Source organism: Phyllobates terribilis, unplaced genomic scaffold (genome assembly GCF_046119375.1).
Source record: "Phyllobates terribilis strain yellow unplaced genomic scaffold, ASM4611937v1 Scaffold_9__5_contigs__length_417890890, whole genome shotgun sequence".
NCBI classification, from domain to species: Eukaryota; Metazoa; Chordata; class Amphibia; order Anura; family Dendrobatidae; genus Phyllobates; species Phyllobates terribilis.
Genome location: NW_027362769.1, coordinates 333817821 through 333830606, shown reverse-complemented (window position 1 = coordinate 333830606; position 12786 = coordinate 333817821). Strand labels below are relative to the sequence as shown.

Genomic DNA, 12786 nt, shown 5'->3' with positions numbered 1-12786 from the left:
GACTGACATCCTTGTAGATTGTGAGCCCTCGTGGGCAGGGTCCTCTCTCCTCCTGTACCAGTCGGTGACTTCTATTGTCTAAGATTATTGTACATGTTTTTATCATGTTATACCCCTTTTCACATGTAAAGCGCCATGGAATAAATGGCGCTATAATAATTATTAATAATAATAATAATATTTGACCTTGTCTTCTACTTGTTCACTTAATGCATTCAATTGTTTTTTTTTTTTTGCTCCACTAGCTTCCTCGTCTCTGACTTACCTGGTGGACACCACTGGTTCTATGGCTGAGTACATTAACCAGTTGAAGTTGGTAAACAATTGGGTCCTTGATCGAGTGACTGCTAAATTCCCTTCTGGTGTCCGGCAATATACCATGGTGGAGTTTAATGATCCATGTAAGTCTTTATTTTGTCCCAAGATTGGTCTGCTGACATCCCCATTCAATAGCTGTTGGCAGATACTATAAAAAATGATGTGATGTGATTTCTGCAAATTCGGTTCCTGAAACCCCCAGTGATCAGATGATACCACAGAGCAGTGGGAACTCTGCCCAAGACTTTGATATGCTTTTAAAGAACATACGGAAAAGCATTATCCTTATAGGGGTATTCTCAAGTTGTCTCTTGAGCAGTTCAGAGCTATGCACTCTCCTTAATTTACTTGCTTTTTTGGTTTCTAGCAGGGTGGCCTCTACTCCTTAACTGACAGTTCTGGTGAATAGTAGAACTCTAATGCTCTGCCCAAGTTCTCCTATAACTGATTCCACCATCAGTGGTTTGTTCTTGTGTGGACACTGTTATCCCTGTATTTATACATAGAGATAACGAGGCATTCAAACAAACTCACAATTCCAGACAGCGAGAGCAGAGAGCCATAGCTGATACTAGCAGATATGTGCTGAAAGCTGTTGAGCTGGCAATTTATAACTGCATCTCTTCAGAAGATGAGAGGGATCGAAGGGGAGCAGTCAACTGCTGTATAGAAATTAATGGGCTGGAGAGAGGCGGCTGGTATGTTAGGAGCTAACTACTCTCCTGGAATGTAACTCAGGGTCGGAAGGCCAAACTCCATGGACACCAGCTGTACATTATAAAAGATAAAAGCAGATAGAAAAAGCAGGTTAATTGCAAATGTGCTTATTTTCATGCTGTGTAACTAATTAAAGCAATTTAAGAACTTGAGAATACAACTAAGTGCTAGCACACCTTCAATAGCTGTGTTTGAAGGTTAACAGCTATTATGCCCATACACATAAACACTCTGGCCTGGTGTCCTTTATGGGGAAAAGGAAGAAAGCCGAACTCCAAACACCTTAGCCAAAAGAAAAGAGGAGCTTCATAGTGTACAGTAAAAAGAAGATAAATATGTGGAGAAAATTGCTCACCTGGATGAGTTGTGCATGGACAGGCACAACACTGTGTAGAGGGTGGATGAGAGTTGGGTAAGGGTGTTGCTCCACCTGGTGAACCTAGGGATTCTGGGTTCTGAAGGGATAAGGAGAAGGCAGGGAAAAATGCAGTTTTTTTGGGTGCAGTTGATATCCAGAGGTAAGTGAACCAGGGTAGTGAAAAATTACTTTATTCTACAATGCTTTTTGGAGTTGGTTTATCTCCTTCATGTATATCGTCAGTGCTCAAAGAAATTGCATTTTTCCTTGTCTTCTTTTCATCACTTTCAAGCACCTGGAATTGCCTTTTTTCACAGAAAACAAAAGGATAAAGTCTATATATATGCTATGCCCGATTACTTTTTACCCCAGTAGAGGAGAGTCTAGAAGCCCCCAGGACCATAAGATAGCCATGGTTTCGTCTACGTTTTCTCCACCACGTATGGCGTCCTCTAATGAGTATTATCCTTGGACATTGAGGAATGTTTACATTGAACAATCAGCCACCCCTTACAAGTGATTTTGTATAATACCACCATAACCCGGTATATATGGTAATCCTTCTTTCATCTTCAGATGTTGGACCTGTGAGATTCACACAGTCAAAACAACAGTTTGGTGACTTCTTCAACAGCCTGGTAGCGACCGGAGGAGGTGATTGTCCGGAGTTAGCACTGAGAGGGCTCGAACTGGCTTTAATGAATTCTCCATCTAAATCAGTTATCTTAGTACTAACCGATGCCTCCGCTTCGGATTATGCGAATACAACCGTAGTGAACAACATCCGCTCACTAATAAACACTACAAAGTCTCAGGTACGTTTGTGATGAATGTCACACGACATATGATCGGATCCTTTTGTACTAGCTATGCTATTGCAATAGACACAGGTAGAGGGATTCACGGGGAGCAAGAAAAAAGGCCATTGGAAGGGAATATACGAACACGGTTACAATGATGAGACCAATGATTGGCTGCAGTGGTCAACTGTAAACGGGACGTCATTGATATGGTCAAGTCGGTCAGTTCATGGATCATACTGCCATCTCTTAAGACACCTGTGGCACCCCAGGGGTCTGGTTTCCACAGTAATAGCAATATTACGTCTGAGAGCAGGTGGGAAGTCTCTTGGTCAGGAATCCTATGCATGCCACACCTCCTGCCCAGTCCTGGGAGGGGAAGAACTTCCCCTACATAAAACTGGGGCTGAGGCAGGGTTAGTGAGTAGAGAAGAAGTAGAGAAGAGAAGCAGCATAGGAAGAAACAACAGGAGCTCTGTGGGAGCAGTGCTACAAGGAGTCAGGGGCTGGCAGCTGCAGAGCTCGCCCTGACTGAGAAGTTATAACCGGACCCGGAGTCCGAGGCTGTGGGGACTAACTCCTATCCAGCAGCAGAAACCGACCGGCAGGGGATTGCAGGTCCTCTGGCCCAGAAACCCGAAGGCACGGTCACACGCGTGGGACCAGCACCGCCGTCGTGGAGCGGAAGCCACTAGAAGGCCCCGAGTCACCGGCCATACGGGTGAGCACCACACGGTACACTCAGGGACGTGGGCTACTTTTACCCGCCTCTAGCAAGGTAGCCAGAAGAGTACAATTAGTTGGGGAGGCCTACAACTCCGCCTGGCCAGGGGAAATCCCATCTGCTCAAAGACTGACCAGGCCCCGATCGCTAGCCAGTACTCCGGGAGGGTCTATCTTTATCACCAGTAAAGACCCTGAACTACACCGCATCGTCTCTGAGTGGTTCCTGCTACCCCCATCATCCACGTCGGCTGCCCTGAGGCCATACCCCTCCCGTTGGGGGTTATACCATCTACGCTGCACAATCGTACCACCGGCCTCAGCGGTCTGCCCTGCAGCGGCAGCTCCATAGCTGCATTCAACGGGTGGCGTAGTCGTCCAACATCTACTGCTAATACTCAGCCACACAGTTTGACTCCCTGGGCACGGACCGGGTCACCGCCACGAGACTACTACCCCCAACAGGCCTGGCTCCGGGTAGTCCCCGCGTGCGCAACGCTACACCAAGTAGGCCCAGGGGCGCGTCACACCCATACACATTAGACTAAAGACCCAGGTGGGAAAGACCGACAGTGTATTGTGTATGGGGGCTTCACAACTCTCCTTCGACAGATGATGACGTGGGGGAGAAAGATGCAGCATGTTGAATTTTCATCTGCTGATTATTATGTTCTTGGGGGGATAAGGCGCTGCCAGAGAAGTCTGGCAGTGGCCCTTTCACAGAGAACACATGAGCATTTCTGTCTATGGGGTAGTTAGGGAAGACAGCAGTCCGCCAACCAATCGTTTGGCAGACAGCTCTCTAATATGTATGGACGGCAGTAGAAAGACATGTTGTCAACTGGTGTCCGTTCCTCTTATCGTGAGATAGGGGAGTGTTGTGGCATGAGTTATCGGTATGAGCAGGGGCACATTTTAGATTTTATGGACCCACCCCCTTGACCTGATTTTTATTTTAATTTTCCATATGTATTTTGCATTTTTCCTAATTATCCACAATGATATTTTCCCCCTCAGGTCATCTTTGTGGTCACTGGCGTTTGCAATACTCCTAATAGTCCAGATTTCCTTATTTATCGAGATATTGCTGCACTGAGTTTTGGGCATGTTTATCTAATTGGTCTCTTAGAATTAAATAAGGTGAGCAACCAACTATCAATTTGAATCAATTTAATCCCTCATGTACATGGAGATGTGGTCAAGCATGACCCCATAAGTAAGAAATATAACAAGATTGATACCTTTTCTGGATAAAAGAGAGGGTTGGTCACAGCTGTATTAAACTATTGATAACTTGTCCTCATAATTACTATAAAAGGAAGCTGTCACCTGATTCAAAACCACGGGCAGCATGAATCAGAGCCGGTTTGACATTTCAGAGAAAATATACTTTAAAGATCTGGCTGGACACCATAGCAGGGGACAAGATTAGTCTGGCTCCGCCATTGGCCGGCTGATAAAGGTAACCATAACTGGAGAGGAGAATAGTCCAACTTTTTTCATGGGATGGCCTCTACAAGCGGTGCTAAAGGTGATTGACAGGTCTCTCCCTAGCGAGAGACCTTTAAGCAACCTGGAGCTGGGAAGATCCAGCCGGGGACCATAGCCAGAGAAGAGACTAGTCCAGCACTTTCCCAGGACGGCCTCTCCCAGTGGTGCTAAAGGTGATTGACAGGTCTCTCCATAGCGAGAGACCTGTCAATCACCTGTAGCTGGGAAGACCAGGCCAGGAGCGGTGCAAGACTAGTCTCATCACAGGCTATGGTCCCCGGCCGGATCTTTCTTAATGCAAACTGTATAAATTATTTAATGGATCTCTTAGTTCTGATGAGGCTGGGGATTAAACTTTGAAGGTCCATGGCAAAAAGTAAGTATAGTCCTGATATTAAAACTAGCATTTTAAGGCTCCAGATAAATGTAAGAGAGCTTATGATTCCAATGTTGTCTCCACCGCCCCAGCCTGATTGGCAGCTACATCTTCTACTGAGCAGTGTGAGATTTCTGCAGCAGGAGAGACAATGAGGAGCTGTTAATCAGATTAGAGAATGGAAATTCATCAGCAGGTGCTAGGACAATGAAGATCCATTAATTAGGCTAGGTGGGGGAGCTTCAGCAGCTGCAGCAGGAAGTAGGGACACTGAGAAGCTGTTAATCAGATTAGTTTAGGGGAGTTTCAGCAGCAGCAGAAAGGAGGGACTCTGAGGATCTGTTAACAAAACGGGCAGAGATTGAGTTTAAACTTTCAAACCAGAATATACAACCATTTTGACATCAATTGTCAAGATAAGTACACCAGCCCCATCAGGTCTACTTATTAATGTGTGCAGTTTGTATTGTGAAATCTGGTGACACACCCACTTCAATGGGTAATAATCACAGAATAATCTGTAGACAAGCAGGGACAACACAAAGACATTTGCGGCCCTGTTACAATAGTAGACTCTACATCTACAGAAGTCGTCATGTGGTATGATCATATTTCCCAATCTTCTAGGTGTTCAAATATTTGGATTACAGCCTGTCGATGCCCGCCAACAGCTCAAACCAACTTTTCTCTGGAGACTTCACTGCTCTTTCACACAACGAAACCTTCTCAGTCTCCAAGAACTTTTCCTCGTTTATGATCACCACAGATGGACTTATTTACAATGTGACTGTTTACGGACCTTCTTGTAAGTATCATTTAACTCCCAATGCAATAGATATACAGCAGGAGAAATAAGCATTGAACTCGTCACCAATTTTCTAAGTAAATCTATTTCTAAAGGTGCTATTGACATGAAATTCTCACCAGGTGTCGGTAACAACCCATCCAATCCACACAGGTAAAGAAATCAAACCATAGATGTCCGTAAATTAAGTTATGTGTAATAATGAGAAATGACACAGGGAAAAAGTATTGAACATGCTTACTGAAATTTGTTTAATACTTCGTATAAAAGCCTTTGTTGGTGATGACAGCTTCAAGATGTCTCCTGAATGGAGAAACTAGTTGCATACATTGCTCAGGTGTGATTTTTCCATTCTTCCACACAAATCCTAAAGGTCCCATGGGCTTCGTCTATGAACGCTGAGCTTTAGTTCCTTCCATACATTTTCTATTGGATTCAGGTCCAGTGATCGGCTCGGCCATTCTAGCAGAATTATTTTCTTTCTCTGAAACCAATTGCGAGTTTCCTTGGCTGTGTGTTTGGGATCATTGTCTTTCTGAAATGTCCACCCTCGTTTCATCTTCATCATCCTGGTACATGGCAGCCGATTTTTATCAAGAATCTCTCGGTATATTTATCCATTCATCCTTCCTTCAATCATATGAAGTTTGCCAGTGCTGTATGCTGAAAAACAGCCCCACACCCTGATGATCCCACCTCCAAACTTCACTGTTGGTATGGTGTTTTGGGGTGATATACAGTGCCCACTGGTTTTACCCATTATGAGATGTTTCTTGAGTGGCACCTTAGTAATGAGACACCTTATAGGCCATCAGTTGAATCAGCTGACATTATTTTTCACTTAGTGCAGGATTGCTTTCTAATAACTGATAGATTTCACCAGGTGTCATGACTTTCCATGACTTTTTACACCTCTCTTTCTTCATGTGTTCAATACTTTTTTCCTGCATCATTTCTCATTATTACATATAACTTAATTAATGGACATCTGCGGCTTGATTTCTTTGCCTGTGTGGATTGGATGGGTTGTTACAGACATCTGGTGAGAATTTTATGTCAATAGCACCTTTAGAAATACATTTGCTTCGAAAATTGATAACGTGTTCAATACTTATTTCACCCGCTTAATATACAGTTTATATGTATATATGCATATATACCGCCCTCATGGAACATGATCCCAAGTAATAGCATATTATCCTTGGCAGTCCTGAAATTCTAATTATCTGACACAGCATTATTATCTGTAATACCACAAACTAGAAGAAGAGAATTGAGCAAGAGTCAAGAGACACTAAGACCTCATACAGACATTCATTTTTAACGTGCGAGCGCTATCCATGGATAGCACTCGTACCTGTGATAGTCTATAGTGCCTTGCACATATCCATGTTTTTTTGTGGATCAAGTGGTCCGAGGGAAATTGCACAGACATGTCCAATTTTGATCAGAGGGTCGGATCAAAATCAGTAATGCAAGTCAATGGGTCCATGAAAAAATTGGACCGCACTTGAATGAGAACCAATTTTCACGGAAAGGAGAAGGTGGAGAAATTTTTTTTTTTCATGTACGAGAAAAACTGATGTCACCCATTCCACACTCCGATCAAACTCTAATCAAAGTCTGATCTGAATAATGGATCCATTTTTCGCGTATGTGAGAAAATCGTACGTCTGAATGAGGCCTGATATTGTAGAGTGACCCAAGTGGAGTGCCTTTAGACGCAATGGGTAGTAATAGGAATCAGGGGTCTACTGAAGGCCCTTATTGTCTCCATCTTAGTCCTCCTGTGAAAGCCAGACAGTGGCTTTTGACTATATACTGTAGTACAGAAGTATTGCATTAGGTAGAGCAAGTCCTCTAAGGGGACTAAAAAATAAAAAGTTGATAAAAATCTGAAAAAAAAGTCTAAAACTTTGAGAAACCCCTTTTAAAAATAAAGAAATAAAAACAATAAAAAAATTAAAGAAGCACTCCCATGAAGATGTTTTTTTTACTAAATTTGTGTATATGTGCATGTAATGTATGCGAGTGTGTTAATATGTTCACCAACGGCCGCCGCCTCCGGGATCCAGCTCCGTTCTCCTCTGCTTCTCCGCAACGTCACCGCTCTTCAGACTCTCCGGGTCACACTGCTGCACTCTGAAAGACTCGGAAGTGACTTTTACAATGTAAGTGTATGGAGAATCAGAACGAGGTCCCATAGGCTTTTACTGTACGAGACTTCCGGTTCAAGCACAGAACATAGAGTGAACAGGATAATGTGAAGAGCGATCACGTCACTGAGAATAAGAGCAGAAAGGCGCTGGATCCCGGAGAAGGCGGCAATAGGTGAGTATATTAATACACTCACACTATACTACATGCACATATACACACAATTACTAAAAAAATCATCCATTGGTCAACTGTTTCAGCATATTTGGTATTACCACGTGTGTCAAAGTCTTATCTTTCAAAATATATAATTAATTAGCAAACACAGTAAATGCCTTCAAGAGTAAAACAAAAATGACAATAAATGTTTTCTTTTATTTTTCTGCATCTTACAAAAAAAAAATGCAATAAAAAGCTATCAAAATATAATATGTACCCCATAACGGTATTAAAAAAACCATCAGCTTGCAACGTCAAAAAAACTCACTCTTACACAGCGCCACTGACAGAAAAAGAAAAAAGTTATGGGTTTCAGAAAACAGTGGCATACATCAATTTTTTTTTTTTTTTTTTTAATTTCCAAAGTTTTTTTCACCGCTTAGATAAATGGCAAATATAAAAGTAATCATACTGATCTGGAGTTTCAGGTTGCCAGAAAATTTTTCACACATTTTTGAACACTGTAAAAAAAAAATCCAAAAAACAATGGCGGAAATGCATTTGTTTTTTTCACCATTTCACTGCACTTGGAATTTTTTTTTCCAATTTCTAGTTCATTGTATGGTAAAATGAAAGGAGTCATTCAAAACTACAACTCATCCTACGAAAAATAAGCGTTCATGGCTTCATCGACGAAAAAAAATTAATACAGGGAGGGAAAAGTGTTGGCACCTTTGAAATTGTTCCAGAAAAAACATCTCTGTAGTTGGACTTGTAACCTTGAGATTATTGATATTGTTCAACAATTTTGATTCGCAAGTCCTCAGACAGTTCTCTTCTCCTCTTTCTGTTCTCCATCCAGACACACAATGCAAAGATTGAGTCAACTTCTCCCCTTTTTATCTGGTTTCACGTGTCATTTTCATATTACCCACACCTTTTACTTGCCACAGGTGAGTTTGAACGAGCATCACATGCTTAAAACAAAATTATATATCCTCAATTTTGGAAAGGTGCCAACAATTGTTGGGGTTTTGTGTGAAATTATGTCCAATTTGCCTTTTTTTTCTCTGTTTTTTTTGTCTTGTTCCAATACACAGAAAGGAAATTATCATGTGTATAACAAAACCTGTATAATTGCAATCATTTTCTGGGAGAAATTTTTTCATTTTCTGGAACACTTTCAAGGGTGCCAACATTTTCAGGCCATGACTATAGAATAGTCTCTTTACTACATATTTTAAGTTTTCTATATTTTATTATGTCATGATTCCAAATTAGTTGCCCATTTGTTCGCTTTAGATGTGTTGCTCCTGTGCTGAGTATGAGCCAGAAGTAGAACTTTCAGGATTCGAGACCTCAATAATATCTCAACATCAGGCCACCTTTGAAAATAAAAGTATATTGGTAGATTCTATAAAATTGTATTGCGAACAGATCTAAAGTTTTTTTGGGGTTTTTAAGTGGAGAACCAATGTAACTAAAACTTTTTTTTATTTACCTTGCAGTGTTTTCCATGGAAAAAACAGTAATAGAGATCTGGGGATATGTACTTGTGGTGAAGAAACCTGCTAAAGGGAACTGGACAATGGTCATAAATGCCGGAAGTGTCCATTCCATCCGAATAGAAGGATTCACACGTACGAGATACGTTTTAAAATAGCTGTAAATCATTATTTCTTACAGGGAGTCTGTCACCAGGCTTTGATCAGAGAGCAAACGTAACTCATGAAACAAATAGACATGATAATCCTATTAAAAAACAATCAGGATTATATAATGATTAGTGTTGAGCATTCCGATACTGAAATATCGGGTATCGGCCGATATTTGCGGTATCGGAATTCCGATACTTAATTCCGATACTTTTGCAATATCGTATACCGGAATCGGAAGTTCCCATAATGCAATGAGACATTTTCATTTTATTCAGCCAATGAGGATCCTAAGAAGTGTGGGCACATCCTGTTAGGCATGTAGGCATCTTAACTAATGGCATGGCTGTGATTGGCTGCTGAAATGATGTCATGATGCACTATAAAAGCCACCGCCGCCATTTTGAGCTCACTCTGCTGTGAATTCAGTTAGGGATAGGACGCTGTTGTTCTGAGGGACAGTTTTAGCTACCTATTTGCTCTATACTGCTTTACCCAAGCTACTTTCTAAATCGCTGTGCCTTGCAGTGCTAGTGCACAGTTCTCTGTGCTGTTCACCGCTGTCTGCAAGGTCTGGTGTGTGAGTGCAGCTCACCCTGTAGTGTGTGCTTCAGCCAAGTCTGGTTGTAGTGCACTCAGTGTGTGTCACTGCCTCATACATTGTCCTTTTTTGCCAATTCATAATTTTTCCTGATATCTCCTATTAGTGTGGTGGTTCCATCTGTATTCAGCTAAATTGGTTCCAAACACACTATATAGGAGTAGATAGAGACATTTTTTTCCGTCTTGCAGCGCTAGTGCACAGTGCTCTGCATCTGTACTGTTCACCGCTGTCTGCAAGGTCTGGTGTGTGAGTGCAGCTCACCCTGTAGTGTGTGCTTCAACCACGTCTGGTTGTAGTGCACTCAGTGTGTGTCACTGCCTCATACATTGTCCTTTTTTGCCAATTCATAATTTTTCCTGATATCTCCTATTAGTGTGGTGGTTCCATCCGTATTCAGCTAAATTGGTTCCAAACACACTATATAGGAGTAGATAGAGAAATTTTTTTGGTCTTGCAGCGCTAGTGCACAGTGCTCTGCATCTGTACTGTTCACCGCTGTCTGCAAGGTCTGGTGTGTGAGTGCAGCTCACCCTGTAGTGTGTGCTTCAACCCCGTCTGGTTGTAGTGCACTCAGTGTGTGTCACTGCCTCATACATTGTCGTTTTTTGCCAATTCATAATTTTTCCTGATATCTCCTATTAGTGTGGTGGTTCCATCTGTATTCAGCTAAATTGGTTCCAAACACACTATATAGGAGTAGATAGAGAAATTTTTTTCCGTCTTGCAGCGCTAGTGCACAGTGCTCTGCATCTGTACTGTTCACCACTGTCTGCAAGGTCTGGTGTGTGAGTGCAGCTCACCCTGTAGTGTGAGTGCAGCTCACCCTGTAGTGTGTGCTTCAGCCACGTCTGGTTGTAGTGCACTCAGTGTGTGTCACTGCCTCATACATTGTCCTTTTTTGCCAATTCATAATTTTTCCTGATATCTCCTATTAGTGTGGTGGTTCCATCCGTATTCAGCTAAATTGGTTCCAAACACACTATATAGGAGTAGATAGAGAAATTTTTTCCGTCTTGCAGCGCTAGTGCACAGTGCTCTGCATCTGTACTGTTCACCGCTGTCTACAAGGTCTGGTGTGTGAGTGCAGCTCACCCTGTAGTGTGTGCTTCAACCCCGTCTGGTTGTAGTGCACTCAGTGTGTGTCACTGCCTCATACATTGTCCTTTTTTGCCAATTCATAATTTTTCCTGATATCTCCTATTAGTGTGGTGGTTCCATCCGTATTCAGCTAAATTGATTCCAAATACACTATATAGGAGTAGATAGAGGAGCCTTTCTGCAGCCTTGGGCCCTGCAGCCCCAGCCAGATTAGTATTAGCCTATTTTTTGTAGCCTCATCTATTGCATTGTAGGTTACCTTCCTACATTGTAATAGCTACAAAAAGTTTGTGATACTATCGTTATTACATCTTTAGGCACATCCAGTGTCTTTTTGTGACAAAAAAAAACCTAAATAAAGTTCACCAAACACTCCACTTTACAGTTGTGTAGGCCACATTAGCTCATATTAAAGTCTAGTCCACACTTTATAAAATTAGTGTTTCTTATACCTGTTAGCAGCTGTTCAGGAATAAGCACGCTAAGCCCTTAGTACTTTTCTGCCTATCTTTATCAGTCTACCAAGATGAAGAAGGCAGGGAGTAAGGCATGTGGTCGTGGGCGTGGGCGTGGGCGTGGAGTTTCTGCAGGGAGAGGACGTGAGGATTCTGTGCCTGCAGGGAGAGGACGTGGGGATTCTGTGCCTGCTGTGGGCACCAGTGACTCAGCATCCCCCAGTTTTACCAGGGAACAGTCCTTTATGCGCAGCTTTGTAGGAGCTAGCCGTACCCCACTGCTGCGCGAGGACCAAATTGAAGCTGTTGTCGGATGGATGGCAGCTAACGCATCGACTTCAATTAGTTCCAGATCCTCTCAGGTCCTGAGCACTGAAGAGCACCCATCTGTCTCTTCACCACCTGCCAAATTGCCCAGGCAGTCAGAGAGCCCTGGACAGGAGCCATCTCTACTTCTGTTCTCTGAATCTCTTGGCTTGGAAAGAGGGGGCCAGCCAAGCAGAATTCGAGAATTTGAAGAAGAGGTAGTATGCAGTGATGCGCAACCGTTTTGTCTCTCTGAATCTGAAGAGGCGGGTGGGCCAGTGCCTATGGTCAGCAGCACACCTCAGTACGCATCTGATGATGGGACTCAGGTGCCACTTTCTGGTGCGTACTGTGCTGTCGAGACTACCCAGGAGAAGCAGTTGTTTGAAGAGGGTGGTGTAGATGATGAGGTCCTTGACCCATCATGGCGTGAGGGACAGGAAGGTGGTGGGAGCAGCTCTGAGGAAGAGATTCCCCGAACGGCCCAAAAAGGAGGGAGAGGGAGGGGGCAGACTTGGTTGCCTGTAGCCTCCACTTCGGCACCCATTAGGAGCATGGCTCTTCCAAAATCCAAAGCGGGCGCTCCCAAGACTTGCAGTGCCTGGTCCTTTTTTGACACAGTTGCAGATGACATTTGCTTTGTCAAATGCAAGCTGTGTAATCAGAAGGTGAAAAGAGGGAAAAGTGTCAGCAACCTCAATACCACAAATATGTGGAAACATGTGCGGACCAAGCACGTGGTGGAGTTACACAAACACACTGAA

General features: G+C 43.0%; 1 protein-coding gene across 1 annotated transcript in view; it reads left to right on the top strand.

Annotated features, from left to right (window-relative positions):
• The first annotated feature begins 253 nt into the window (after positions 1–253).
• LOC141160985 (uromodulin-like) overlaps positions 254–12786 on the top strand; it is a 34956-nt gene continuing 22423 nt past the window's right edge. Inside the window, exons 1-5 of the mRNA XM_073645783.1 lie at positions 254–401; positions 1970–2208; positions 3934–4056; positions 5411–5588; positions 9413–9544. Coding sequence (XP_073501884.1) covers positions 287–401; positions 1970–2208; positions 3934–4056; positions 5411–5588; positions 9413–9544 — 787 coding nt within the window. The 5' untranslated portion in view covers positions 254–286. The remainder of the gene's footprint in view (positions 402–1969; positions 2209–3933; positions 4057–5410; positions 5589–9412; positions 9545–12786) is intronic.